General features: G+C 49.6%; 8 protein-coding genes across 8 annotated transcripts; 4 read left to right on the top strand and 4 right to left on the bottom strand.

The window, feature by feature from the left end:
- Nucleotides 1-380: 380 nt before the first annotated feature.
- PENARI_c010G07427 (4-hydroxybenzoate octaprenyltransferase) lies at nucleotides 381-1,503 on the bottom strand (the record flags this gene model as incomplete). Its single annotated transcript, XM_022632298.1, has 3 exons — nucleotides 381-957; nucleotides 1,024-1,318; nucleotides 1,392-1,503. 3 exons carry the CDS (start codon nucleotides 1,501-1,503, stop codon nucleotides 381-383), a joined length of 984 nt encoding a protein of 327 aa, XP_022487799.1.
- Nucleotides 1,504-2,277: 774 nt separating this feature from the next.
- PENARI_c010G07889 (FAD-dependent oxidoreductase) lies at nucleotides 2,278-3,871 on the top strand (the record flags this gene model as incomplete). The annotated part of the gene is made up of 5 exons (XM_022632314.1): nucleotides 2,278-2,570; nucleotides 2,627-2,895; nucleotides 2,960-3,330; nucleotides 3,393-3,698; nucleotides 3,833-3,871. The coding sequence occupies 5 exons, from the start codon at nucleotides 2,278-2,280 to the stop codon at nucleotides 3,869-3,871; spliced, it is 1,278 nt and encodes a 425-aa protein (XP_022487759.1).
- Nucleotides 3,872-4,502: 631 nt separating this feature from the next.
- PENARI_c010G07355 (uncharacterized protein) lies at nucleotides 4,503-12,255 on the bottom strand (the record flags this gene model as incomplete). The annotated part of the gene is made up of 6 exons (XM_022632294.1): nucleotides 4,503-4,580; nucleotides 4,679-5,475; nucleotides 5,533-9,957; nucleotides 10,024-10,399; nucleotides 10,452-11,552; nucleotides 11,611-12,255. The coding sequence occupies 6 exons, from the start codon at nucleotides 12,253-12,255 to the stop codon at nucleotides 4,503-4,505; spliced, it is 7,422 nt and encodes a 2,473-aa protein (XP_022487882.1).
- A 2,436-nt stretch (nucleotides 12,256-14,691) lies between these two features.
- On the top strand, nucleotides 14,692-16,109 carry PENARI_c010G02251 (uncharacterized protein; the record flags this gene model as incomplete). The annotated part of the gene is made up of 5 exons (XM_022632156.1): nucleotides 14,692-14,832; nucleotides 14,894-15,020; nucleotides 15,076-15,199; nucleotides 15,302-15,735; nucleotides 15,793-16,109. The coding sequence occupies 5 exons, from the start codon at nucleotides 14,692-14,694 to the stop codon at nucleotides 16,107-16,109; spliced, it is 1,143 nt and encodes a 380-aa protein (XP_022487963.1).
- Nucleotides 16,110-16,998: 889 nt separating this feature from the next.
- On the top strand, nucleotides 16,999-18,975 carry PENARI_c010G08037 (flavin-containing monooxygenase; the record flags this gene model as incomplete). The annotated part of the gene is made up of 1 exon (XM_022632319.1): nucleotides 16,999-18,975. One exon carries the CDS (start codon nucleotides 16,999-17,001, stop codon nucleotides 18,973-18,975), a length of 1,977 nt encoding a protein of 658 aa, XP_022487695.1.
- A 390-nt stretch (nucleotides 18,976-19,365) lies between these two features.
- On the bottom strand, nucleotides 19,366-20,253 carry PENARI_c010G02147 (phytanoyl-CoA dioxygenase family protein; the record flags this gene model as incomplete). The annotated part of the gene is made up of 1 exon (XM_022632152.1): nucleotides 19,366-20,253. One exon carries the CDS (start codon nucleotides 20,251-20,253, stop codon nucleotides 19,366-19,368), a length of 888 nt encoding a protein of 295 aa, XP_022487980.1.
- An 837-nt stretch (nucleotides 20,254-21,090) lies between these two features.
- On the top strand, nucleotides 21,091-23,641 carry PENARI_c010G03298 (uncharacterized protein; the record flags this gene model as incomplete). Its single annotated transcript, XM_022632187.1, has 7 exons — nucleotides 21,091-21,387; nucleotides 21,445-21,810; nucleotides 21,865-22,070; nucleotides 22,132-22,582; nucleotides 22,642-22,889; nucleotides 22,950-23,520; nucleotides 23,618-23,641. 7 exons carry the CDS (start codon nucleotides 21,091-21,093, stop codon nucleotides 23,639-23,641), a joined length of 2,163 nt encoding a protein of 720 aa, XP_022488050.1.
- A 969-nt stretch (nucleotides 23,642-24,610) lies between these two features.
- PENARI_c010G08753 (uncharacterized protein) lies at nucleotides 24,611-27,669 on the bottom strand (the record flags this gene model as incomplete). Its single annotated transcript, XM_022632343.1, has 5 exons — nucleotides 24,611-24,734; nucleotides 24,784-26,171; nucleotides 26,329-27,064; nucleotides 27,123-27,563; nucleotides 27,626-27,669. The coding sequence occupies 5 exons, from the start codon at nucleotides 27,667-27,669 to the stop codon at nucleotides 24,611-24,613; spliced, it is 2,733 nt and encodes a 910-aa protein (XP_022487705.1).
- Nucleotides 27,670-27,910: the final 241 nt, after the last annotated feature.

Genomic DNA, 27,910 nt, shown 5'->3' with positions numbered 1-27,910 from the left:
TCTTCGGGTCTTATTTGTTGTTGTTTCGAAGAACCCCCTCAAGCAGCCTTCAAAATATTTTGTCTAAAATACACTATTCAGAAATGTTGTGGAAGTCGGCCTCAGGGCATGCTTTCCCCCGCCATGCAGGTAGTAGACCTATTTCTTCCAGTAGTTTATCTTCTTCTTTTTCACACATTTGTCATCTTCATACGAATATCATCATTCATTCAGGGATCCTGCGCATACACAGTAGCCAGTGTCTCCATCAAAAATTTCCTCGTCTAATGCCCTTCGTCCCACACTGTTTGGTCCCCTTCCTCTTCTTCCTGTCTTTGAGTTGACATATATGCACGCCATCCGACGTACCTCTGTCCGATGAGAAAGTCTTTTTCTCCCCCTTAAACAGTGTCCCAGAACCCTCCTTTCTGTAGATAGACCTCGATCACGCAAGCAGAACTCGTCCACAAACCCAAAAGAAAATTCTCCCAATGAATACGGGCACCGCTCTCCGGTTTCCCCGAATCAAACTGAACAATCTGCTTTATCATGGCACTGCACCAAACCCCCATCCACGAGAGCCACAGCCAAGGGGAATCAATCTTGGACACAACAAACGGAATCGTTACGAGAGTCAGGATGCTCAGAAACGAGAGAAACAATCGGATGCGATCACCCGCGAAAACGTATGCAGAGTTGACCTTCATCTTCCGGTCGTCAACGCTATCCTGGAAGCTATAAGCAGTGTTGAAGTAGAAACACCAGACGAAGACAAGAAGCACAATCGGTGCGCAATGGTTGACGATATCAGCCGTCGATTGATCTTGCCCATTGATCGAAGCCCAGCCTGTTATTGCCGGGTAGCTGACGGCGAGGCCGAGAACGTACTGGGGGTAGATGAAGACCTTGCTGAAGACAGGCCGCTTCAGATACGGGTATACGATGATAGTGGCTGTTAGCGGGAGCATTAGGCTCCAACTGGGATGGGGGTGACATGGTCAGCTTTTCCTGAATTCATGGAGAGAGAGTTGCTCATCTACATACATCCTCTGCCCATCCAATATCCAAACTAGAACGTTCACCGACAGTGCATACTGAACGATCAGCCACGCCAGCGCCTGGATAGTGGAGACCCGCCCGGAGGCCAATGGTCTGCATTTTGTCCGAGCCACCCTAGAATCGATATTCCGGTCCACCAGATCGTTCCATGTGTTTCCGGCACCGCATAGTAAGAGGCAGTGTAGGGAGGAAAGGATGGCTCGGTTGAGGATGTGCTCAACGGAGATACTGTCGCGGGCCTCTTGCAACCTGAGAGCACCTGCAATCAAAGTAGACCACACTATTTTGCATAGTCAAGAGATGAACTTCAGGCACTGCTCACAAGAGACAAAAGACGGGGCAATATTCCTTACCGGCGGCAAATATCGTGTAGTAGGGCATGTAACGGTTATACCGCGAAGTTTTGATCAGGTCTAGAGCAAGGTGCCGTGACTCTGATCTCTCGGCCGATGAATGACGGCCCATTTTTCATCTGGACTTTCTAACTAGACTAACAAAAGGATATAACTGTAATGTAGGACAGTAAGGTCAGTATGTTGAGGTGAGGCAGATGGAAGTGTGTATTGTAGGAATCCGAATGGGAGGGGGTGGGAGCTCTATGAGAGGTTAATTCACAGTCCAGCCAATGTAAGGGACAGACCTTGTGACAAGCTGTGTGACGGAGATACAGAAGAATGTGGATCTCTAAGAATAAAGACAAATCGATTCGGGGAGAGAAAGGAAGAGAAACTAAGCTAGATGAGAGCTATCTGTTTCCCTGGTTAGGGAGAGCATGCACCTAGACCAGCTTCTAGAGCCATATGATCTGGCCAACCAAGATCTTGAGGATAAGGGGAGCGTGGGCTGGCAGCTTGAGGAAAGCTAGTAGATCTCACTGCAGAAATTAAGATTTAAGGTTTACGAATTAAGAATTACGAAGTAAAAATTAAAATTAAAATTAAAATTAGGAACTAAAAGTAATAATTTAAGAATTAAGATAAGAAATTAAAATTTAGAATTAAAATTTAGAATTAAAATTAGGAATTTAAATTAAGAATGTAAATTAAGAATTAAAATTAAGAATTAAAATTAAGAATTAAAATTAAGAATTAAAATTAAGAATTAAAATTAAGAATTACGAATTAAGAATTAAAACATTAAAACTCCAAAAGCCAACTCTTAACGTCAGGTATCGGTTGTTGTATACGTCCCCGTTCGGTCACTCAAGACCCAGCAGATGATTTTAGAGGCTCGACCACAATGTCCGAGGTAAAGTTCAAAGTTATCATCGTCGGTGGATCCATAGCCGGGTTGACCCTGGCCCATTGTTTGCATCGGCTGGGAATTGACTACATCGTTTTGGAACGAAGAGATGAGATCTCGCCTCAGGAGGGTGCTTCGGTTGGGATAATGCCCAATGGCGGGAGAATATTAGATCAGTTGGGGTTGTACGATCAGATTGAAGAACTCATTGAGCCTCTATACTCGGCTCACATGCGGTACCCTGGTGGGTTCAGTTTCCAAAGTCAGTATCCAAGGATTTTGCGTGAGCGGTACGTTTCTTCTGGATTCACTTCCCCTTTCTATCCTTCGTTCTAACCTTTCCAAGATTTGGCTTCCCACTCGCCTTTCTTGACCGCCAGAAACTCCTAGAAATTCTACACCAGTCGCTTCCAGACGACGGCAAAATCCTCACCGGCAAGAAAGTGGTTGAGATCCAGCATTACGAAGATCATGTCACTGTACAAGTAGAGGACAACTCTTACTATGACGGAGACATCGTCGTGGGCGCAGATGGAGTACATAGCAAGGTACGAGAAGAAATGTGGCGATTGATGAACTCAATGCAGCCAGGACTCATCAAAGAAGGCAGAAAAGGTGAGATAAAAACATCCCCTCCAGACGAGATAGGGGGATAGACAGACCTGACATGCTGAGGTAGACATGACGATTGAGTACGCTTGCGTTTACGGCATCTCATCACCTAACCCAGGTCTTAAGCCCGGGCAGCAGATTACCTGTCTCAACGACGGCTGGAGTATCCTGAGCGTCATCGGCAAAAAGGGACGGACTTTCTGGTTTCTGTTCCTCAAACTTGACAAGCGATATACGTACGGCGCCGCCCCCCGGTTCTCTGCTCAGGATGCGTCCGTCTACTGTGAGAGATTGCGCGACAAATCATACTGGGGAGATGTAACGTTTGGCAACCTTTGGGACAAACGAGAGGCCTTCAATATGGCACCGCTGGAGGAGGTGCTGTTTTCCAAATGGCATTGGGGACGAATGGTTTGCATCGGCGACAGTATGCACAAGGTATATAATCAGGGGCACTCCAACGCTACACACTACATGTGCGCTGACATCCGTCATTCTAGATTGCACCACACACAGGCCAAGGTGCCAATTGCGCCATAGAAGATGCGGCATGTCTGAGCAATCAGTTACACAAATACTATGCCAGGACTGATAGCTCCAGGCCCTCCTCTCTCGAGATTAGCCAAATTTTCCAACGCCTGACACAAGAGCGGATCAGTCGCTTAGCAGATCTAGACCAAACTGCGCGGTTGGCCATGCGCCTTCAGGCGCGGGAAGGGATAGTCAAAAGGCTCTTGGGCCGGTTTATGCTGCCTTACTTGGGGGATAAACTAGCGGACTGGGCATCAACAGACATAGCGAACACGGTGATACTGCACACGATGCCCGCTTCAAAACGGCCAGGATCCGGATGGGAAAAGTTCAAACCAAAAACCAGGACGTTCTTGCCTGGAGTCTTAGCTGGATTTCTCTTCCTCTTTGGTCTGACGATTGCATTCAGAGGGTAGACAGTGACGCTCAGCGAATTAGAGAAGACTAGATTAAATGAGATGGCGGGAAACAGCCAATTCCAAATACGATTGATTGGAATAGAGAGACCTGATTTGTGGATTATTGATGGAACCTTGGAATATCCTGCACTGCTGCTTTCCGCACCGCGTCCGCTTCATTGCATGCTGTCACTTTTCATGAGACATCTCGATGCTTCATCACGCGACGCTTATTTCCGATGGCTTATTTCTGATGCTCTATTCCGCACGATACTCGGATTTCTCTTATCTTCGTTTGCGGGCTCTTTCCATGTAGGTGTATATATCTCCACGGTGAGGCCTCATTTCACAGAATCAATCATTTTATTCTCGATTCCTCAATCTACTTCTTTTGCAGTAGGCATTTCATTACTTATGCAGTTGACTTGTGGACTGTGGTCTGGAATCCCGTCCTGCGCATAGACACAGTCGACCGCAAGTATAAGGTGGTATGTCGTTACTGGCCATCATCCGCCTCTTCCTAGTAGTGAGTGTGATCTTCCAAGGTTGACTCGGCCTAGTTTTATATTTTGGCTATCTTGGCCGTCTTCAAGGCTCATCTGCCTGTCTTTTAGACATGCTATGTAGTATTGAATAAAGGAATTCTAACAAACTTGACAACGTAAGACCCGAATTAATTAGTCATTCTCTGTCAGCAACAAGCGAGGTAACATTATCGTTGAGAAACAAAACAAAGGCAGTTCCTAGAGGCGGACGTGCCTTTTAAGAAATTCATATCCATCAGCTACAGCGTCCCTGGCTTCCTTGGAAGCATGGAAACTTGGATATAGATCAAACAGGTGCAAGGCCTCCCTTACCACCCGGATCTCCGCTTCAACACCGTTTTGCACCAAGACATCATAGGTTGACTCTGTCTGCTCAAAAGGAACTAGATCATCCATTGTTCCATGGATGAGGAATGTCGGCGTGCCGTACCGACCGGTGCGGATTTGGTAATGCGGACTAACTGCCTGAATCTCCTCTTCAGTCGGACGGGGGATGTCATCTGCCTTGTCCTTGTGTCTCCACCCCTTGAGGAGCATATCCAGTGTCTGCCCTTTCCAATTCATGTGCAATGCAATGCGACTGCGCGGATCCCTCGTTGACATCCATCCTCCCAGCGGCCGTTCCTGTGGCGGTATGTTATAGCCCACGATCGGGGTATCACGCACACCTTCCCACACATCGTACTCCATGTCGTTTGGTGCGACCGTTTTTCCGAAGGGGAAATTGGGGCGCGACCAGAACGGATCCTCATAGTTGGTGGGGCAATAGAAGGCAAGAATGGCATCCGGAGCAGCGATCCCTGCAGCAGGGGCCGTCCATGGTAAGGTCATAGCGAGATGGCCACCGGTGGACCACCCGACAACCACAACGCGGTTTCCATCCGGTCGGATATCTGGACGAAGGAGGGGCAAACTTGGCAGGGTGTTGCGAATCCAGTTAAGAGCATGGCAGACGTCTGCCATAGGCCCGTCTACTAGAGAGACCTCCGGGCATAGTCGGTAGTCAATGCTAATAGGTAGGAACCCGGCGCGGAGCAAGATTTGAGTCTGCGACGGGCGAATGTCGTGGCGTGAGAGTGTTACATGACCGCCACCATGGATCATCAGAGCTGAATAGAGCATTAGCTATGGGTACTTGTAAGATAGGATATGTGGAAGACTCGTACCAATTGGGCGGGGCGTCCGCAAAGTGTCAACTTCATTAGGATAATATATATCCACCTTCAACTCGAGATCGCTTCTGCGTGCCCAGACCACGGTTTCCATCTTCACTGGCTTGGTAGAAATTCCTTGAGTCAATCCAGACACTCCTGATGGTGAGCTGACGATAACACGCAGCGCATTCGATTCCACGGTCTCATTGTCAGTCCAGCCCACCCAGTCAAAGCCAGCCTGGTGGAGTGTCTGATGCCAGAGCTGTTCGCTCGCCAGAGCATGCTGGCGGCCATCATCAAACCGCCACCAGCCCTCAAGGAGGCCGAACACAAGATCTAGCCAGAATATGTCGCGTGTCAGCTCGACAAGACAAAGGATTCCGTTGGGCTGCAAAAGAGTGCGTATATGCGAGCAGCTCTGGGCAATGCTCCGTGTTGCATGGATGCAGTTCGTCGACAGCACGATGTCGTACTGGCCGTGTAACCTTGTAGGGGGCTCCTGCTCAATATCCAGGGTGTTGAACTGCACAAAGTTGTAATTGGCGAATTTCTTTCGCGCCGCTGCTATGAGTGATAATGAGATGTCCGTGAAAGTATAATCAACACGGGTAGTCGCTCCAGGTAAGTTCAAGAGCTGGTCGAGGAGAAACTTGGTAGTGCCTCCAGTGCCGGCACCAATTTCGAGGATCTTGATCGGTCGATTGTTCCCGAAACGTTGGATGACATCCATCAGATACCGCGCGAGATAGAGATTGCCCGACTTGAACACTGGAGAGTGCGTATAGACATCCTCAAGCAAACACCGGGTCTGGGCATCACGGAAGATCAGTGATACTCCGTCTGCTCGACCGGACAGACAGTTTGCCAGCTGCGGACCTGTAATCTGGAGAAGATCGTGCTCCAATTTGTATGCAGGGTGCTCGCTTCGTATCTGGGTGTGCAAGCCGTGTGACGAGAGCGGGGAAAGGGGCGTCGCTGTCCGCACAAGTTTTCCTTCTGGCGTGCGGCAGAGCAGGTTGACGGATTCCAGAATCACGTATAGGTGATTCCTTAGGGCTTCGTGGCGCGGTAGAACAGAGATAGTTGGGACAACCTCACCTTCCTGGTAAGATTCTAGCGGGCAATCCAAGAGCCGGAATGCCTCCACAACGTACGCCGTAATAAGCCTCATTTGCTGAGGATAGACAGAGTGAAAGAAATTGGTCCAGTGCGCATCATCGGTGTGGGATACTGCTGTGCGTGTTGCTTCATAACACTGATGGGCCACTATGGCTAGCGACGGTTCGTCACTAGCATCCATAGTGACATCAGGTCCAGCATGCGACATGGCAGGTCCATTGGGTACAATTTCATCACCGACGGGCCGCGAGAGAGCTGCCTTGGAACGCCCTGGAAATATATGCTGAGCAAGGCTCTGAATATCTGGTAATTCCACAAAGGTTGAATACGTGATATCGATCTGGAACCGCTTCTTCATTTCTGATAGCACTTCGGTGCTCAAAAGAGAATCCACTCCAATGTCAATCAATGACGTGTCAGGAGATAGCTCGTCGGTATCAACTCCACATATATCAGAAAACATTTCCTGCAAAGCTGCAAGATCACGGTCCACATTGATCTCGGCGGTAGCTCGTTCGTGGGCCGGCATATCATCTGGTGACTGGGTCTGAGGCGGAACGCTGCAGATGGCGACCGGCTTTGCATCTTTGAGGCTGTTATTGTTCAGCTTAGCCAGCGTGCGGGCGAGAGTCCGGATCGGAACGGGCGTGAAGAAAACGCCCATCATCGCGACTAGTATACCATTTGTCACACTGTCCTTAACGTATATGTCACACGTAATCTGGTTCTTGGATTGTTGTGCGTAATTGGTAAAAACAGTCCACGACGGCAAAAGAGCTTCGCTAGCCGTCCTAAATAGCAATTCGCCTATGAAGGTTTTCCCAATAGCATTGCACACAAAGACTGTGTCCTCCTGGCGATCAGAAAGACAGTTAACGTGAATACCCGCAACCTGCAGAAAGTTGTCTAGAAGGATGGGGTTGCTGGTATTCTCAGTGGTAAGGGGTGCCATGGTGACAATGCCTGTAGCCTCGCAGCCATTTGCAAACACCTCCCTGACGCCGCGAAAGTAATCCGCGTAGTTCGTCACCTGGCGGAGCGCTGAGTAGACCGCTGATCCCTTCAGCCCACTTGACGTCGGTTCCTCCATGATTGCTCTGGCCCTAGACTGATTTACCAACCGCCCTATGGAATGGAAAGAGGCCATAGAGCTGGAGTGGTCCTGCAAAAGGGAGACGGTTCCTTTGGCGTGAGTCACCGTATCACGAGCCTGCTCGCTGTTGCTGAAAATAGAAAAGGACCACACCTGGGAGCAACTTGGTCCTTCAGGAGACAGTCGCACATGCACGTCCCCCAGCGGGTCCAGCACCAGTGGGGAGGAGATGGTGAGATCGTCGATATGAGACAGTGCTGGGGTCGATGTTGCATGCAAGGAGGAAAGGCAAGCCGTCGCCCGCAGCACTATCTCCATATACATTGATGCAGGACACAGCGGCTGGTCTAGGACAGCGTGTCCCTGAGTGCAAGACCTGTACAACGGGTCTTGAGTGTTGACGGCGAACAAATACTCATCTGGTCCGTCGCTCAACTGGTGCAACAGACCAGTTCGCTGCTGGCTTGCAGCGTTTGACACCTTCGATGGGGCCGAGGAGAACGCGGCGGGTTCAAAGTCTATCCAGTGAGTTGTCTTGGCGAACTGGTACGGAGGAAGATTCAACCAGCTAAAGGCGTCGGCCTGCAATCGGTGGAATGGCCAGAACTGAACGTGGATGCCCTGCGCCCAGAGATCGCTGGTAACAGTTGCCAAATTTCTCGCGGCGTCAGGCCCTCTGAGGTCAACTTTGCAGTATGTGTGCAACTCAGAGGGATTTTCTAGCGCTCGGCGCACCATGGGGATGATGGGCGAGGCAGATCCAGCTTCCAGCCAGACAGCTGGACCTCGTAAATTTTGAGCTATTCGCTCGACAGCGTGCTGGAAGTACACGGTCCTGCGAGTATGCTCGACGATTTTTGCCGGTGTGACTATCGACCAGTCACCATTCATGGAACAGTCTTCAATGGGAATCGCCGGTTTCAGGTAAGTCAGTGACTGTGCGACCTCCATCAGGTCCGGCATGATGCTGTCCATGAGCCTGGAGTGGAACGCGTGCGTGATGTCTAATCGTCTCAGTCTGATGTTGTTATCTGAGGTATTTCCCTCGACTGAGTTCTCGAACGTCCGTATAGATTCCTCCGTGCCAGTTAGGATCACCTGCTGCGGCCCATTATAACAGGCAATGCCAACACAGTGGCCAGTCTGCGTGAGTAGCTCGTCAAGGACCGTTTTCGGGCCCTCGAAGGCAAGCATCGCGCCGGAATCTGCACCCCATCGGGCCTGAATCAGACGAGCACGTTCAGTGATCAAGAAAATGCCGTCGCGAAGGCTCAGGGTGCCAGCCACAGACAGAGCAGTGAGCTGACCGAAACTGTGGCCCACGATGCGGTTGACGCAAAGTCCAGAGTCTAACCATGCCCTTGCACAGGCGTATTGGGTGGCAAAGAGCAAGAAGTGTAGGTGAATAATGTCCGCGATTGGGTCTGATGCAAAGATCATAGGAAAGAGACTGGGAAGGCCCAGCATCTCGCCCACTTTCTCACATTCCAAAAGGTGTTTCTGTAGCAGAACACAGTTGTCGAACAAGGTTTTTGAAATACATGGCCTCTGACCACCTTGACCGCCGAAGCACAGAATAATCGGCGGTTCGCTGGCTGGTCGCTTCTGCAAAATATCTGCAGATTCGCCTGTGACAATTGCCTCCAAGCGGGCGCCTAACGACTCTGCATGCGAGGAAATTGGAAAAGCAGAAATGAATGAGAAGCCTCTGTTCTGCTTGATTGCGAGGTTATACGCGAGGTCCTGGACTGTGATGGAATTGCTCAAGAGCGCCGAGCGGAGGGCACCGCAGTACGCCCTGGTGGAATCTTGCGATTGCGCGGAAATCAAGATCGGAACATCCAGCAAATATCGAGGGGTTGCATGACCTTGCTTGGTAATTTGTTCTCTCACCACGAGTGCAGCGTTACTCCCCGAGGCTCCGTAATTGCTAACCAGGGCGAGTCGTGCTTCCGCTTCCCATTTAGTCGACTCTACCGGGATTATCAGTCGGTCGTGGTCAAGCGGAGTCACCTTGGGATTCAGGATGCTGAAATTCGCTTGTTGCGGGATGCGCCGATGTTGCAGCATCAGGATCGTCTTCAACAGGCCGGCAGCCCCGGAGGAGGTCTCGGTATGTCCGATATTGCCTTTAATGGATCCCACAAACAGGTCCTGCCGCCGGTGACGGTCACCAAACGCCCTGCGGAGACTGTCCAACTCGATTGGATCGCCGACCTGTGTGCCTGTACCATGGTTAATCTACCGTCAACGACAAATGCTGGAAAGGAAAAGCCAGAGGGATTACATACCGGTTCCGTGTGCTTCCACGTACGTGACCTGCTCAGGAGTCACCCCCGCGAGAGACAAGGCCTTGTCGTAAAGTGTTTGTTGGGACTGCGCGTCGGGTACCATGATGGGTGAATTGTTGGAGCCTTGGTTGACGGCCGAACCAGCGATCACAGCGAGTATGGGGTCACCGTGGTCGATGGCATCTTGCAGAGGCCGCAGCACAACGAGCCCAGCCCCCTCTCCACGGCAGTATCCATCAGCAGCAGCGTCAAATGGCTTGCACGCTCCTGTCGGAGACAAAAATGATGCGGCGGCCAGGTTCTGGTACACTGTGGGGTTTGTAAGGACATTCACGCCGCCGGCCACCGCGATTGAGCACTCTTTCGTCTGCAGGGCCTATCGTTTTGGTCAGTCAGTCCTCTTGGAGCAGAATGGACGTCTTATTTACCTTGCATGCTAGATGTATCGCCACCGCCGCGGACGAACATGCTGTATCTATTGTGATTGAAGGCCCCGACCAACCGAAGAAATGGCTAGTGCGCCCGCTGATAAACGACTGCAAGCTTCCCGTGGCGGAGAAGGCATTTGCATGACGGGACGCTACATTCTCTGTATAGTCTTCAGACCCCACCCCCACGTAGCAACCGATATCCTGCGTGAGCTTGGTCTTCTGCCATCCGCAATAGCCGGCCGACTCCATGGCTTCGTACGCTACCTGCAGCAATACGCGCTGCTGCGGGTCCATGGACTCAGCCTCCCGCGCCGAGATGCCAAAAAAGCGATGATCAAAAACATCTGGATGCTCCAGAAAGTGGCCCCAGAAAGGACCGCTGGGCTCTCGCTGCAGCTCTGACATCCGGAACCGATTCTCGGGGACCCTTTGCACGTTGCATTGGCCCTGCTCTAGCAGGTCCCACAGCTCCTCCACACAGTCCGCGCCAGAATATCGACAAGCCATCCCCGTGATGGCAATTGGCGCCACCTGGGCATTCTGTGGGCGGGTGTCGACGTTATCCTCTTCTTTCAGGAATGAAGTGGTGGGAGCACTTGGTGTGTGTCCGTTGACGGGACCATGTTTCCGACATGCCGTGGGAAAGCTGCCCTGGGACACCAGATGGCCTCGGGCGGACCGTGGAACGAATTCTGTGGTGCTGATGGACATGAGACGGGACTCGTCAACGCCCAATTCCCAATCAGTGAGCAGTGATGAGATCGTTTTCCACCAGTTCGCCCTTTCGCAGAGAATCGTCTTTAAGGCAACGGTGTGCAACATCGTCCCCGGCTCAATCACCTCGCCGTCTTTGTTGGACCGAAGGGGAAACGGCAAGGTATCGCTGTTAGGGAGCTCAAAGCGACAGTCCCTACTGCACAGTTGCATTATGTGCCGGACGACTTGGTCATGCGCTTCAGGATGATGAAATCGACCCCGCAGGGAAAGCTGCTTTGACCGCAGCCCGAAACCGTTGAGCTGCTGCTTCATCCATTTCGCGGCTGGATCGGGAAGCGTGATGGTGACGCTGTTCACATCTGTCTCGCAGGAGATATACACCTTTGGTGGTTTTCAGCATTCTTTTTTTTTTGTCTCCTTTATCTCGGGGCTTACTCACATTCGGTTCCTGTGTCAAGATCTGTTGAAGGTGCTCATAGCTCTCTTGGGACTCCCATCGTACTGCAATCGATGTAGCCTCACCAGACACCGTCTCATCCAAATCGATCAACGCTCCAATACAGACAGCGAGCCTTATTGCATTGGATGCCGTAGATTGGAACTCACGCGCGTCTTCCGAAGACGCGACAACGCTGGCTGCGAGGAAACCTACACAGAATCCTTGTACATCAATTATTCTCGGAAGGGCAGCGGGAGATGTTATGGAAGATCCTGATGGGAGTGCCGGATGTGCTGCAACATTCTGGAGCTGCCAAAACTCAGCTATGTGTGCCATGACAGTGAGAGGAGTTAGAACTATGTTCAACTGGTCTCCCACGGGACTGGCTGATGATTCGTTGTTGACAAGTTGGGCCAGTGCAGTCAGTCCCCTTTCTCCAGGCACCCGGTCCAGTGCTGGGCAGGCACCTACAATGACAGGCCATAGCGAGGGAAGCTCATTCACAATATCATGAAGGAATTGTAGCCCCGATGGATGGTTCTCTAGGGCATCTCGGATGCGAGTGATTTGGTTTCCGATTTCGGTGCATTGGGGTCCAAAAAGAAGACGAAGGCTTCCTTCGCGGCACTCTGTGCATAACCTCATCATGAATAGTACTGGGTTGAACCAATGCGTGTATAGTTGAAATTGAACTGATACAGAGGGGAACCGCATTTATAGAAAACTAGATCACAAAGACGGCTAAAGCCACCAGAGGACGAACTGTGGCGCATTCCGAACAAGCTCTTACAACTACCGTGGATTCGTCCAATTTCACAGTCAGGTCAATCCACGATGTGCTCCTCTCTGCTCCTCATGTAAGTTGTTCTCCTTGCTCGAGCAATGCAACTAATTGGTACATACGACTCAAGGCCGACATAGTGATATTGCAGATAAAGCCGCATAGCATACATTGTGCAAGGGGCCAATGAAACTGTGGTCAGTGTTGATAAGAGATAGATGGCATATAGGCTGAAAATTTACCTCACGCCAACCCTGCAGCAAACTTACCGCTAATTCGTTCTTGATAACAGTACGTTCACCAATGTCTGTTGAGCAGCTGTTCTGCAGATATGATCAGCCCTTGTTCTTGCGCCGCATACGCAAGGGCAGTCTAGAGGTACCTGATAGGTTCCACATACTGCCTTGATGTGGCCAGATTCTCAGCTGAATAGTCTCGCAATACCTGGTATGAAATTGCAAAGGGCTTACTACAGGTGGACCGAAGCCACGGGTTCATTATGAATAAGTAAATAGTTTTTAAGAAACTTTTTTAACTGTCTGAATAAATTATTTAAAAATTTAATATCTAGATATTTAATTGTTATAATATCTGATAATATGGTTAAAATCGGGGATTGGTACAGGGACACCCCCTTTCAGTATAGGGACACCCCCTGCCCTACTTTTTTGCATTTCAGATATTTTCAACTGATGTTTCCCAGATCCAACCCCTCCTCACCTCCTTCCTGTCAACTCTCTACTGAATATGGCCACACCTTTAGTACCTACCTTTACTATGTAAACTTTATACAAAAATAAGTCACTCCTATAGCCTTATATTCCGTACGACTCAGCCAAAAGAATATGATGCCCAAAAACATGACGCTTACCACTTTGCGTTTCTAACCTCCATTTTCATCAATTATGGCTTCCCTCGGCGGCATAAATGCCTAAAAATTCAAATTTTCAGGCAGGGGGGTTGTCTCTATACTGAAAGGAGGTGTCCCTCTACCAATCCTCTCAAAATATTATTGTAAAGTACCTAGGTAAAACTTCTACTTCAAGTTATACCAAGGTACTATATTTGAAGTAATGAAGATATTTCTTTTTCTATAGAATATTTCTTATATTTCTTATATTTGGGAAGCTATCACCGTCTAAAGTCATTGGGTTGAACTTCGGATTCTTTATCGGGTCCTCAAGAATTTATGCGGGAGAACTGTATACTACTCGGCCAGGAAGAGACTACCGGAAGCAAGCTACGCCCATGGGCTCCCGGATGAGATGATATTAGTCTTCCGTACGACCCAGTAAAACCCAGACCCAGACTGGATTGGGTTCTGAGTCGAGACCTTCGACCCGAAATGGGTTTGGGTTCTGCGGAAGTCTAGATGATATCGTAGGTGTTGTGGAACTCGGCCACTTCCTCGGAGCTCCGGTGGTCAGATGGTGCACCTACATAGCTCAGCTTAGCCTCCTTCTTCTTCTTCTTCCTGAATCAATCATCATAGGTCATTTCGAGCTCTATCCGTAGATCCCATCCTCATCAGTAGGACTAGGAGGTGTCTCACCTGCAGCTTCCGTGGTACAATTGTATAATTTCTCCCGCATAGTCAGGTATCAATACAGGGAGGAAACCTGTTGTTCATCTGGGTAGAGCCTGATCTATCGGTTTCTGTGAAGGGCTGTAGCCGAATTGATTCAATTGGGCGGTGTCTGCATGCTGTTTACATAGATCTTAAAGAACTGCCAACAAAGGGGCGGTCGGATGTGGTATAGTATGCCTCAGAGCGGTGAGGCTACATGGTCTTTGCGGCAGTTTTCGACGGTCGTCAGAATTGGGTACGGCGCCTGCACGGGCAGAGCCCCGGGCGTCAATCGTGGCCTTGGCCCGTTACAGTTTCGTGCCAGAGAGACGGGCCAGAACAATCCACTTGCATGGCCAGAATTTGGTGCTAGGTGGTATTATTTGGCCGACAGGGTCACATCAGCCCTCGCCATTTTCGTGCAGGAGTTCTTGGCCTGTGGGTCAGTATCTCATCGATGGAGTCAGTCTTGCTGACCGCCAGAGCGTCTGATGCCGCTCGTGCCGCCCGCTGAAGATTAGGTTTCGGCGATTGCCGGAAGTGGATATAGGTATTCTTATTGAAGCTGTCGTGGTACCAAAATATGCAAGGGGGTACTTGTGCATTATTGATGCCGCCATGTCTATAATTGTCTCACTCAGTTTTGCTTTTGTTTAAAGACTAAAAGAAGACTGCAAGCATTCAGTTTGGTTGTACAATTTACTTCAATCACTAAGTAAGCTCTCAACGCGTGATGGAGGAACTCATCAGCCAGATTACGTCCTTTGCCGACACTGTCGATGACAATGAGCGAAAGTCCCTTATCGCCACCTTACGCGCTACCTCAATCTCGTTAGAAAAGCCTGATGACACAATAGAAAGGGTTGCAGTTGCGGTACGTTGCCCAATATCCAACTCCATGGACCGCAAAACCTTTCACTAATGAACCATGTCAGCCACTCGAGCTATGTGGAGCAAAAATGGGGTTGGACTTGAACGTTTTCAAACTCCTTTCATCAAGCAATTTACCGCAGAGCTTGGACAATCTCACCGAGGCTACGGGGGCGGATCGCCGTTTGCTAGGTAGGCCACGAAAGGCCCAGAGCCGATTAGCCCCTGTCTGATAATATGCTTATAGCACGTGTGCTGCGATACATTGCAAGCATCAAAATGATTGATCAGCCTAGCTCTGAAACATTCACTGCTAATAATGTTACTCGCGCGTTGTGCTCTCCAAAAGGCGAGAACTTTGTGGAGGCGTAGTAGGTCATTCCGTCTCGCTCTCCAATGTGGAAACACATATATATATCCACGGATGTATATGTATTCATTCACTCTGAACTGATTAATGTGGCATTATTTAGCTACCAAGTGCTCACTCCAATCTTTTATGAGCTACCTAAATACCTCAGCAAAAACTCCTATGCGGATCCAGCGGGTTGTCCTAAGCTCCCCTTTCACGAGGTGCATAACTGGCAGGGTGATCCATTCACCTACAGCGATGCCTTTCCAGAGAAGGGAGCACTCTTTGACAAGCATATGGAGTTCTGCGGGAACAATTTGACCAACTGGGCTAATCTTTTCTCTCTGATGGACAAAAATACTTCCCCAGATAATGTCCTATTTGTGGATGTGGCAGGAGGGCTTGGTCACCAAGGTGCTCGACTGCGAGCTAATTATCCTGATCTACAAGGTCGGATGATAGTTCAAGACAGGCAACGAGTCATTGACGCGCCGACAACCGCTGAAGGGGTAGAGAGAATGGTTCATGACATCTTTCAACCTCAGCCTATCAAAGGTGGGTTTGTCCCTTCGTGAATGCTTCCACACCATACTTTGTTAACAAAAAGATCAGGTGCGAGGTGCTACTACATCCGAGGAGTTCTTCATGACTGGCCGGATGACAAGTGTCAAGAGATCTTGCAGCATATCGCGGCTGCCATGGATTCTAGTTCCACCCTTGTGATTGATGAGTTTGTCTTGCCGGAAACAAACGTTCACCCCTACGCATCTAGCATGGATATGCTTATGTTAGCCTCTCTCGGTGCTGAGGAGAGGACTGGGAGCCGCTGGGAAGAGTTGGTGAAATCGATTGGGTTAAAGATTGTGGACATCAAACCCCACAGAGTTGGTGAATATGCCAGCCTTATTGTAGCAGTGAAAGCGGCATGAGATAAAGTGGCACACCAAATATTTGAATACATTGTATTTACCGCTACTATACTGCTGCAGATGTGAATCTCAAGATAGTTCTCCCAATCCAACAGCATCATATTGTTTTACAAGTAATAATCGTCGCAGATAAAATTACAAATCTGTAATCTGCATAGTATCGATCGTATTTTTTTCAAAATCATCGGAAAGACTCTAATAACCCCTCAGGACCATAATGACCACTCCTCGTAAGTCTACTTAGATTTCAATTTACCATGTTCAAATATTGACATGCTACTATAAATCTGCATTTCTATCTAGCTGTGGACAGGTTAGCCAGTTGCCTCTTTCTTCATTGCGTCGATAGCACTGCTCAGAATAGTTTCATCTAACTGGTCGATGTGAAATCGTCTTCTGACTTTGCAAATATGATGTGTAGCATGCGGACCGGTTCGATCTTGCGGCCGCTCTCTGCAAGGGTACCTAATCACTGTACTTTAGCAGCATTTTGATGCATACCACCTAACAATCTCGCGTTGTGCATCATAGTGATCGACGGGTCGGCTTACCGGGTACACGTACTCGGCATTTCTTCCGTTCTGATAGATCTGACTTTACTCTAGGGGCTTCTGTCGATCTCATTCACCTGTTGAGCGCAGAAAATATCGATAGAGACATGCGGTGAGAAGTCAGTTGGGGCGCTTATGCATGCCTCTTTTTATGAACTGCATGAAAGAGACGTTATGCAAATACGGAGTGCAAGATTGGACGTTCTCAATGCTACGTGTCTCTCGATCATAAAACTTGACCCCCCACGACCCAAAAAACCCCCGAATCCGAGGAGAAAAACCAGATCCTATTACTATCCGGTGGCCTCATGTAGGCCTATCCAGCTTCAGAAACAACCATGACCATATCTTTTGAAGTATGCTGCCCAAGCAGTACTACTACGGACCATCCCTGCAAATCTTGCGGCCCAGAAGCTTCCATTGACATCGAAAAAAAATATGAATTGGAACGCCAGACCCAGCTAAAATCTCATGGTCTGGTCTCTGACATTGAAATTGACCTCAACGAGAGGTTCGACACTTTTGCACGAGACCCCTGGATCTATCCAACGGTAGAAAGCGAAAATGAGCAAGCAGGATTCATTCAACAATCCAACCACAAGGTTCTCATTGTCGGCGCGGGGCATGGTGGTCTTCTTTTTGCAGTGCGCCTGATTCAAGCAGGTGCTTTTTGTGCGAACGACATACTCCTTGTGGATAAGGCCGCTGGTTTTGGGGGCACCTGGTACTGGAACCGGTATCCAGGAATCATGTGCGACACTGAAAGCTACATCTACATGCCGCTTTTAGAAGAGACAGGATACATGCCTCGCGACAAATATGCATCTGGGGCAGAGATAAGGGCTCATGCCGAGCGCATCGCCCGCAAGTGGGGCCTTGTCGAGCGCACCATGTTTCGCACAGCTGTTCAAGAACTGCATTGGGATGAAGACAAAAGCCTTTGGAATGTGTCCGCAATGAAAGCTCATGGGGCAACAGACGAGCATAAGACAACTGTTCAGCTCACTGCGGACTTCGCCATCATCGCCCAAGGTGTGTTCTCCAGTCCAAGAATGCCCGCATTTCCGAAGACCGAGGAATACAATGGCAAACTTTTCCATACCGCACGGTGGGACTATGCTTTTACTGGAGGGACACCAGAGGATCCAGAAATGACCAGGCTAAGAGATAAGAAGGTTGCCATTGTTGGAACTGGCGCCAGTGCGGTACAAATAGTTCCCCATCTCGCGCGCCATTGCAAGGAACTTCTCGTGTTCCAGCGCACGCCCTCATCTGTGGACAAACGTAATAACCATCCCACGGACCCGGAGTGGTGGAAAAGGGAAATCCAGTCTGAAACCAAGGCATGGCAACGAAGAAGGATGGAGAACTTCAATGCCTTCACTTGTAATCAGCAACCACCTCCAAAGATCAATATGGTAGCTGATGGGTGGACAGAGATACCCTCTTTCAGTGTGCTTATAGGGGCACAGCAGGCCTCCGATCCGGAGTATCTCAGCCAGATGCAGGAGGTTGATCGAGCACGGCAGCAAAAGATACGGGCTCGTGTCCACGATATCGTTCAAGCCTCCGAACCTGCCAGTGCTCTGGCTCCCTGGTATCCAGGATGGTGTAAGCGACCGTGTTTCCATGATGAATACCTGCCCTCATTCAACCGGCCGAACGTTAAGCTGGTTGACGTTCGAGATCATGGGATCAGTCACTTTACACCCAAAGGGGTTGTGGCTGACAGCACCGAATATGAACTGGACGCTGTCATATTCAGCACGGGGTTCACTGTGGCGGCCACAAGCAGCCCTGGGTCGCGGGCTAATATTTCGGTTACAGGCCGCCACGGCTTAAAAATGGATGACAAGTGGGGTAACGGTCTCGCAACTTTGCATGGAGTAATGACTCGGGATATGCCTAACCTCTTCTTCCCTGGTACGTCTCAGGCCGGGGGATGCGCCAACATGACATATAGCTTGGACCAGAGCGCGACTCATGTTGCCTACATTCTTTCGAAGGCAAAAGAGAGCGCAAGCAAAAAGTATCCTGTAATGTCGAAGGTGATTATAGAGCCAACTGCGGAAGCGGAAGAGGACTGGGCCATGCAGGTTGTCTCGCGTGCGGCGGCTCTCCGAGGTATCGCTGGTTGTACTCCAGGATATCTCAACGGCCATGGGATGTTTGGTCAGCCAAGCAGCGCGGAAGACATGATGAAATTAGCACGCCTGGCAATCTGGGGAGAGGGTATAGCAAGTTACGTGGAACAAATTGAAGCATGGAGGGAAGAGGGAAAACTCGATGGACTCCACCTGACATACTTGGAATGAGATGCTGTCTGTCACGGCGCAAGTTAGTTATATCATCAAAGGTCAACTAGACATCTCCAGTCATAATAGCCGCTTGTCAAATCTCTCTGGGCTACCTTGGTTGTACAGTATTGAGTGTATCAACTCGTAATAGAAGTCTGTCGTCCAGAGTAAGCTGTCGTTTGATAGTTGCCCAGATGCCTAACTGTCTGCAACATTTCCTAACAAGCAACCCACGAATATATACGTGCATCGGTCGGTGAATACTCCTGTTTACGGAATCTTGAACATTATATGGCAACAAATAAGGTGTTGTGGAGAATAGTTCAAATTCATTTCCGAGAGAAGATAGCTAATGATGAATCATATCGTTCACCGAGCACCTAGGCTAACATAGATTGGAAGAGTGTGCTACTGATCGAGCTTGGGCTGAAGCCCTTCGCCTTCCCTCTCTCGCCAAAGGGCAATGTCTTTAGAATCCATTGTCCAGAAAGTCAACCCCTGAATTTTGGGTGATCCCCAACCAATCATTCTCTGAGCAAGAGGCGTCATAGTCTCAACGATGTTGCGCGGTATCCCCATAAACGATTCAAAAGGAGTCAGGTACCCCGGCTGAAACCCAAAGATGATGAGGCGACGAACAGAATCCAGGCTTACATTCTGTCCAGCGGCGTGCACCGTCTTGCCACCCAGGAGAAACGCGTCTCCGGCCTTCATCTCTACAGGCACAGCCATCCCATCTTCGCCCTCGTCACTGTAGGCCCACAAATGACTGCCAGGGATGACACGGGTCCCACCATTCTCCGCGGTGACATCGCCCAGCGCCAGGAAGAAGTTTATCATGACCATGGGTCCGTCTTTCCCAAGCGCCTTTGACAGAGGGAACAACATTTGATCCCGATGCAAGGCCTGTTTATCTCCTCCAGGCAGATTTTGCAGCATTGCTCCCATACTCAACCAGTAGTCAACAAGTTGCTGCTCAGTGTAAAGCTTTCGACAGATGTCATGCACCAAAGTGTCGTTTAGAATATCTTCGCGGAATGTCTTGCTTTTCGCGGGGAGATTACAGACACGTTTGGATCCCGTGCCGTGAAAGTCTGCTAAATTTTTGATGAGGTCGATGTCGCGAGCCAAATATGGTTCCAAGTCATAGTTTAGCTGGTCAATTACGCCTGGAGCGCAGAAGTTTTCGATAATGACCACACCGTCCTCCTGCAAGATATTGATGATTTCATCCGCTCCAGCTTTGGCGGAAACACGGCGGAGTGAAGGCTGGGGGACGGTAGTAGGGACGGTCATTCTTGAGCAGGTAAGAACAGACACTGGAAAGAGGATGATGGAAAAGAGTTTTCTGCTAGTTGGAAAATATAACCGATCACTATTGTGCGCAGGCTATTAAAGAATTGCATCGTATTTCGCTTTCGCAAAAATAAACATGCCACACCACTTCTGGCTACTGATTTGACCTCCTTGCATGATGTCCCATAGGAATCTGAAGTGGATCCCCATTTGCACGGTTGTACAAGCTGCATGCATGGTGAAAGACCAATGCATATGTTTCAACCTGGCGCATATCTTGGTTACATATGTATGTTCTCTAGTGGATACCGATATCTGCTCGGTAACACAAGCACCTAGGTATTGGCACGGTGATCTACCAGAATCAATAGCACATAGATACCTAGTACACGACTTCTGACAATTAAGGCCATATAATTCGTGCGGTGTTATTTTGACACCCCCACCCACAAGAAACATGACGCTAAATACAGTAGAGATATGTCAGCTGTGCTGTAATGTCGACATGTACTAGACATATGTCATTATTTGCCCAATGGATAAAGAAAGCTGCGGTGAACTAGACGCTTCTCCAGCTGCAGCGCCCAGGCTGACACGCACGCTGATACGCACTCAGTCAATGGAATGTTGAAGCATGCGCATCTTCGAAAAAAAACATGAGATAGCACCTTGCGCCTGCATCAAACGCATCCAATCATTCATTTTTCATCGCGTAGTGCGCCTTAGGTGAGATTTCAAGAGAATCAATCGCTGGTCTCTCCGGCACCAAAAGTCCGTTCCCTCGAATTAATACCTCTGTCATCAAAGGGAAGGACGAGACCGTGAGCACAGCCAAAAATGACCATTCAAGACAACATAGATTTTCCCATGCTTGCTGCTGCCGCGCTCGCTCTGTACGCTCTATATAGGGTGTTTCAAAGCTTTGTGCACCTCAGTCATGTCCCGGGACCACTTATCGCCAAATTCACCAACCTCCAGCGAGTTTGGTGGGTGAAAACCGGGCGGGCTCATGAATATCATCGCCAAATGCACGAACGGTTTGGTAAGCTTGTCAGATTTGGCCCCAACATGGTGTCCATTTCCGATCCTAGCGCCATGTCCATCATCTACCCCAACCGACAAGGGTATCAAAAGGTGAGAGTGCGCTTAGCTGGTTGATGTCCTTTTGCTAAACATCGCGTGCCTGGGCAGAGTGACTTTTACCGAACCCAGAGGCCATATTCGCGCAAAAGCGGTGTTCTTCCCGCGGTATTCAACACACAGGATGAGACCCTCCATCAGCAGCTCCGAAAGCCAATCGCCTCGCTTTATTCCATGACCAGCATCGTGGGTTCGGAGCCATTGATTGACCAGACATTGGAGATTCTTTTCCGACAGCTTGACCAGAGATTCGGTGCGACGGGTCGATCGCTCGATATTGCGGAATGGTTGCAATTCTTTGCCTTTGATGTGATGGGGATGTTGTCGTTCAGCGAGCGACACGGATTTCTAGAACAAGGCAGGGATGTCCGCGGGATATTGGGAGGCACCTGGTCCTTCATGAAGACTGTTGCTCCGGTGAATTGAACCAGCCTACTTACCAGTTCCATGCTAATTGTTTCTCTCTTCCAGATGGGACAAATACCCTGGTTTGACATGGTTTGGAATAAGAACCCTGTCGTTGCGCTCTTTAAACAAACTACAGGACTCGCTGTGCTCGGGGTGGTGAGTCGATTAGTTGCTGAACGCCAAATGCCTTCACAGCCCGGACGGGAGAAAAGGGACATGCTTTCCAAATTTCTGGAAATCCAGGCCAAAGACCCGAAGGTCCCTACATGGTATAAATTTATCTTCCCTTATCCCAGCTGAAACGCCGCAAATTCAACTAACCAACCATAGGGCCCCCAAGGCCTGGACATTCTCCAATATACTTGCCGGATCAGATTCGACTGCGACCGCCATGACTACCGTAACGTACCATCTTCTTCAGTGTCGAACTTCCATGGATAATTTAGTCCAGGAGCTATCCAACGCACATCAGAAGGGGTGCCTTTCACTGCCATACCCATCCTGGCACGAGGTGCGAGAGCTTCCTTATCTTGATGCATGCATTATGGAGGCCCTGAGGCTTCATCCTCCATTCTGTTTGCCCTTTGAGCGCGTTGTTCCCGAGGGCGACGTGATGATTTTGGGAACTTATCTTGCAGCAGGTACTGTGGTTGGCATGAACCCATACATTGTAAACCGAGATAAAGACACCTACGGTGACGACGCAGACGAATGGAAGCCGGAAAGGTGGCTGAACCTTGGCGAGAAAGACCGTCGAAGACTTGAAAATGGCATTCTCACGGTGAGTAATGTTTTTGTTCTCGTTGCTTTGAGTTTTGGAAGCTTACTTACATGATGTAGTTCGGAGCTGGTCGACGTACATGCCTCGGTAGAAACCTCGCCATCTTTGAGATGAAGAAACTGTTCCCGGCTCTTCTCATGCGGTATGAGATGACCGCTGTCGAGCCGCTCCAGCTCAAGGTGGAGAATTCGTGGTTATTCAAGCAATGGGACTTGCACGTTCAAATACGTTTGAATGAAGCGGTGCAGCCCCCTCGACTGGTCGTCCCTTCATCATCATCCACAGCCATCGTGAGGGTAATTGATCCGTGAGTTTGAAGTTCCCTTGCAATCAATGAGAATCTAATCTTTATTTCTTCTCCGTTAAGAGGCACAACCGTTGATCTTAAGCCAGGTCTCTTCTGGCAACCCGCACTCGATGGACTTGACAAAGTGACAGTACCAACGTACTGCTTTTTGATCTCAAGCGGCGAGCGCCATATCATGTTCGACCTAGGTGTCCGGCCGGACTGGCAAAACCTGGCACCCGCAGCTGCCGAGCTCATCAGAACCACCACCACAGTCTGCAACCCCAGGAACATAGCGGAGATCCTTGACACCACCCCGATCCCAGATTCGGATATCCGGTCCACGAAAGTCGAAGCCATTGTCTGGTCCCACGACCATTTCGACCACATCGGAGATCCCTCCACCTTTCCACCATCCACCGACTTAGTCGTGGGCCCGGGCCTGCGAGACGCCTGGCCAGGGTACCCATCCAATCCCACCGGCCGAGTCCTTGACTCAGATATTCAAGGTCGTCGACTCTGCGAGATCTCCTTCGACAAAACCCCATTAAAAGTTGGCTCCTTTGACGCGTTCGACTATTTTGGCGACGGCTCCTTCTACCTCCTAAGCGCCCCCGGTCATTCTATCGGACACATGTGCGGACTAGCCAGGGTAACCACATCCCCAGATACCTTTGTCTTTATGGGCGCAGACGCATGTCATCACCCCGGGGTTCTTCGACCGGCGAAATACCGACCCTTACCGTTAGACCAGCGCTCGCCTCCCGGATTAAGCGCCTGTGCAACATATCCCCTGGACCGGGGTGAGTCGTTCTTTAAGGTCTCTCCCGTCTTGACTACGGATCATGCAATGGCCTTGGAAACTGTGGAGAAAATTAAAGAGTTGGATGCATCTGATGATGTATTTGTTATTCTTTCTCATGATTATACTTTGAGGGGGAAAATCCCTTTCTTCCCGGATACGATCAATAATTGGCAGGAGAGAGGGTATGGGTCTTCCACCAGATGGCTGTTCTGTGAGGATTTGGGGAGGCATTGAATCAGAGCCCTTATTTAAATGCTCCGAGAGGTCGAAATGGGATGCTCGGGATGAAGACGAATTGCTGATTTCTGGTGGAGTTGTTATTCTCTTTTCTTGTGAATCGCACATTGTCTATGTCACTGTGGGGTTCAATCCTAGTCCACGGGTAATCCTAGTAAACCCCAATTTGTCTCAGGTGATCTGCCTTTTCATCCAGCGGCGGGTATTGCCTCACTCTGATATCAATATAAATCTCCTGATATGCTATCGATAAATACGCGATTCTTCAACCAATTCTTAGTCGTAGAGCAGGGGAAATAGATCAATACAGCATTGACTTTGGCCCCACTATGCATATACCCCCAGGGGAAACAACCAGGATCGACCGCCGCATGGATGACGCCAGCCTTTCGTTGAGGGGACAACGGTCAAGAGTGCTGAGTGAACGACTGCATTGGGATGGGGCTAGCGTGGTGCATTTTATTGAGGGAGCTGCTGACTTAGCTGCTCTCCCAGTTTGCTCAGGTGACGCTCAGTGAGCGAGTTCATCCGGCTTATGTAGTGATCAGGTGATGCTCAGTGAGCAGGTTAATGACATGTAGTGCTCAGGGCTGTGCTCACTTTTACTCAGTGAGCAAAAAGCGGCAAGGGAAAGCCATCTCGCGCGGCCTAAAATCCGGTGTATATGTATTCTGTTTGCTCGATAAAGAATACAGTAAACCTATGTCGCCAATCCCCACCGGTGCTCAACATCCTCCAAGAGGAGATAATAATGTCCAAAACGACTGATAGCACAATGGTTACCCAGCATGCCAAGGTTCAATTTCATCGATGTTGCACGATCTCTGGCAAAATTCATGATGAGGCGGATTCCTGTATCCCTCCTTTCTACACGTGCGGCCCCGTCTTCCTGGGGGACAAGCATGCTTTTCATCAGAAGAATTCCCGGGGCTCGAATCATTGTCCATGATGGAAGTATTTGCGAAAGGAAATCTTTGCTGGTCATCATGATGCTGAGAAGAGGCATTCCGGCCGGTGGCATCGGAAGAACGATTGTAGACCAGTTCGATATATTCAATGCCCATGTATATACTTTCGCCGATTTTGATGTCGCCAGTCCACGCCCCGCCATCACTCCAAAGATTGAGCACAACCATGCTTTCCAGCTCAGGGACTCGATAGGACTTGGCATCTTGTATCTGGTCGTTCACGAACCATCGTGACATGTCCGCAAGCCAGTCCAGGCGATGCGTAGCCCATGATGTCCATGGGATGGGGAGATCCGCTACCGTGCTTGCCCCAGGGATTTGCCGATCAGTGACAGGGTCGTAGTCTGGCTGATTGGCATAGCGCACACGATGTGTTGGGTCTCGTGTCAGAATTTCAATATCTGATTCAGAATGACGATCGTGGTAGGTGAATATGCCGGCGCATGCGCCTGGGGGTGGGCTTCCCTCATGGAACGGAACTGTCCGGTTGCCCATTGTAGTCCGGTTGTTCAAAGGCGCGATGGCGTGTTTCAGTGGATCCCGCGGTGGCCATTCTCTCGGCTGTGGTGGCTGGGATACGATGAAGTTTGCCGGCAAGAAGCGCAGTCGGACACGAAGCGAACAACGGTAGATGTTATGGACGCGAGTTTCAATCTCTGCCGTGGATGTGTAGTTATCATGGCGGGTGGTGCGCAGAACAAGGTAAGTTGCATGAGGATCGTCCCGCTCAGAATCCTTAGTGAGAAAGACGTTGTGTTTCGAGTTGACCATGTAAACTGGGGCTTTGGGGGAGCGCTGGCGTTCCCAGTCTTGACTGCTCCAATCTCGCTCGAAGGCGGTTTTGAAGAAGACCAGGGAGCTAGGGTCGGACTTCTTCTTGCCGTAAGGTGGAGCCGTGGTATAGGCTATGTTCTGCCCTTCCTCATCGCCTTCGTCATCATCATCCCAGTCCCTTTCACCACCTGAAAGAGAATCTGTGAGGTTGAGATGGGCATGCTTGCTTAAATCGACTGTTCGAAAGTCCCAGAGTTTGTAGTGCTGGAAGTATCCAGGATCAGGACCAGAGACAGTGAAGCAATCGCACCCTCGTGAACGTTCCTTGGAAGCCAACTGCGGTTGTGTTGTGGCAGTTGGTTGTATAGTAGACGAGGCAAGTGTCCCGAGACAAAGCACAGCCGCCAGTCTTAATATGTTGATTTGCATGGTGAGCTGAAGAATAAGATGCGAAAGACGTAGTAGAGTGAGAGGCACTAAAGGATGGCCGGGGAAGTGCCCAGTGGTGAACGTGGTTTCCTAATTGGGATATCAGGCTGAGTAATTGCAAGCCGACAACTCCACCTGGGCAGGACTGGAGAGTCGGATGCAGTTGAATAATTTTACAGACAATTATCTTCCAGTTTATCGTACATGTGCCCATCTCCTTGGCTCTGCTCAGTATGTCTTATCATACTGGGGGACGAGTTACCGGGACTTCCTCAAACAGATCCTGCTTCAAGACCTCTAGCACTTGCTTTTCGTCGACATCTTGCAAATTCACAGCGGAGCCAGGCAAGGTCACATTTCCAGCTACATCATCCTCGTCACTTGCGGTGGATTGGCCGATCTCTTCTGGTCCCGAAGTTCGGAGATACTCTTCTTCCAAAATGAATGGAGACGTATCTTGTCCTGCAAGTGTCTTTGGAGAGTCTGGGAGGGCATATATCGTAGGAAACTCGAGAACCGTTCGGCCACGGAGGACTTCATTCAAAGTTGAGGATGGCGATAATGGAGCTAGAACTTGTTTTTTGGTGGTGGTTCGTGGACGGTGGAGATAGAAGTAGAGTTCGCGGTGAGTAGTGCTGTGTTTAAGTGGCTGCTCTACCACGTCGGAAACTGTATCTGCAGGTGCCTCTGTTGATCTAGGAACCGAAGCTTGGTGTGTTTTTGTATCTTCCGGTTCGACTGCTGCCGTGGCGGGCTCACTGGGTGTGTCCGTAGCTCCGCTTTCTTTGGTATTATTCAGAGAATCCAAGTTCTTTTGTCCTTCTCTATCTTCCTTGACTGATTCGGAAGTATTTTGGTCCTTCGAACGTGGAATGGAACGGTCATAAGCCTCGGAGATAGAACATGTATCGACAATGGCATTCCGAATAGTTTTCACTCCATCACCTGCAATCCACTCCACGGTCCACGCAAGACATTTATGTCTTAACACTTCAGTCAGCACACCATCCACCAAAAATGTCAAGACAAACTCCAACTTACTTAGGATGTAACCGCGACCCGTTTTGCTTACTGCGCGACATTCCCTTCGGAGCCCGGATGACATTGACACCTCCAGCCTCGGCAGCGCGCAAGAAACCAGCTTCTCCTTTGACAAGGCCCTGACGCGGGTGTTTCCTCTTACGTCCATCATTCAGATCATGAGAGCCATCGCCGGGATCATCGCCCTGGATACCACGCGAAAGGTCGATACCGCGAATATCGGCATCTCTATCCGCTCGCTCGAGGTTGCGCTCAATGCCCGTGATAAAATTGAAGTCGCGGTCGAACGCAGATTCTGTGGCTAACTCGCTGCGCTTTAGATAGGCAGCTGGATCACGTACGCCGGAACATTGCGACCAGAGTTTGTGACGTCGTGTACAGGGAAGAGAGCAGGTGCGCGTTGAGCAGCGAGGGCATCGGTATTTCGGGGGATTAACATGGCTGTAGGAGGGTTGGGGGTTAGATTTGAGCTTGACGTATGCAGTATATAAACCATGACATACCATATTGAGCACAGATCACTCAACAAAGCGTCAGAGTCGGCCATGATGGGTTGTGAAGGAGAAGTTGTCGAGTTAGGAACGTTTGGGAAATTTGTTGTCTTATCGATAACGGCCTGAGGCAGACATACGTTAATCACATGCATGTTGAGCCCTCATGAACCTACTCACCAGGCAACATCGTCACCCGGGAGCAAGCCCCAGCATTGTAAGTAAAGATGGAGAAATATCAAGGCTTTTGTTATAACTAGAAAAAGGAAAGTACAATAAAACTAAATATCTTTTCAA

The sequence above is a fragment of the Penicillium arizonense genome (genome assembly GCF_001773325.1).
Source record: "Penicillium arizonense strain CBS 141311 chromosome Unknown PENARI_contig010, whole genome shotgun sequence".
Lineage (NCBI taxonomy): Eukaryota > Fungi > Ascomycota > Eurotiomycetes > Eurotiales > Aspergillaceae > Penicillium > Penicillium arizonense.
The sequence above is the reverse complement of the archived record's forward strand: the minus strand, read 5'-3'. Positions and strand labels throughout refer to the sequence as shown.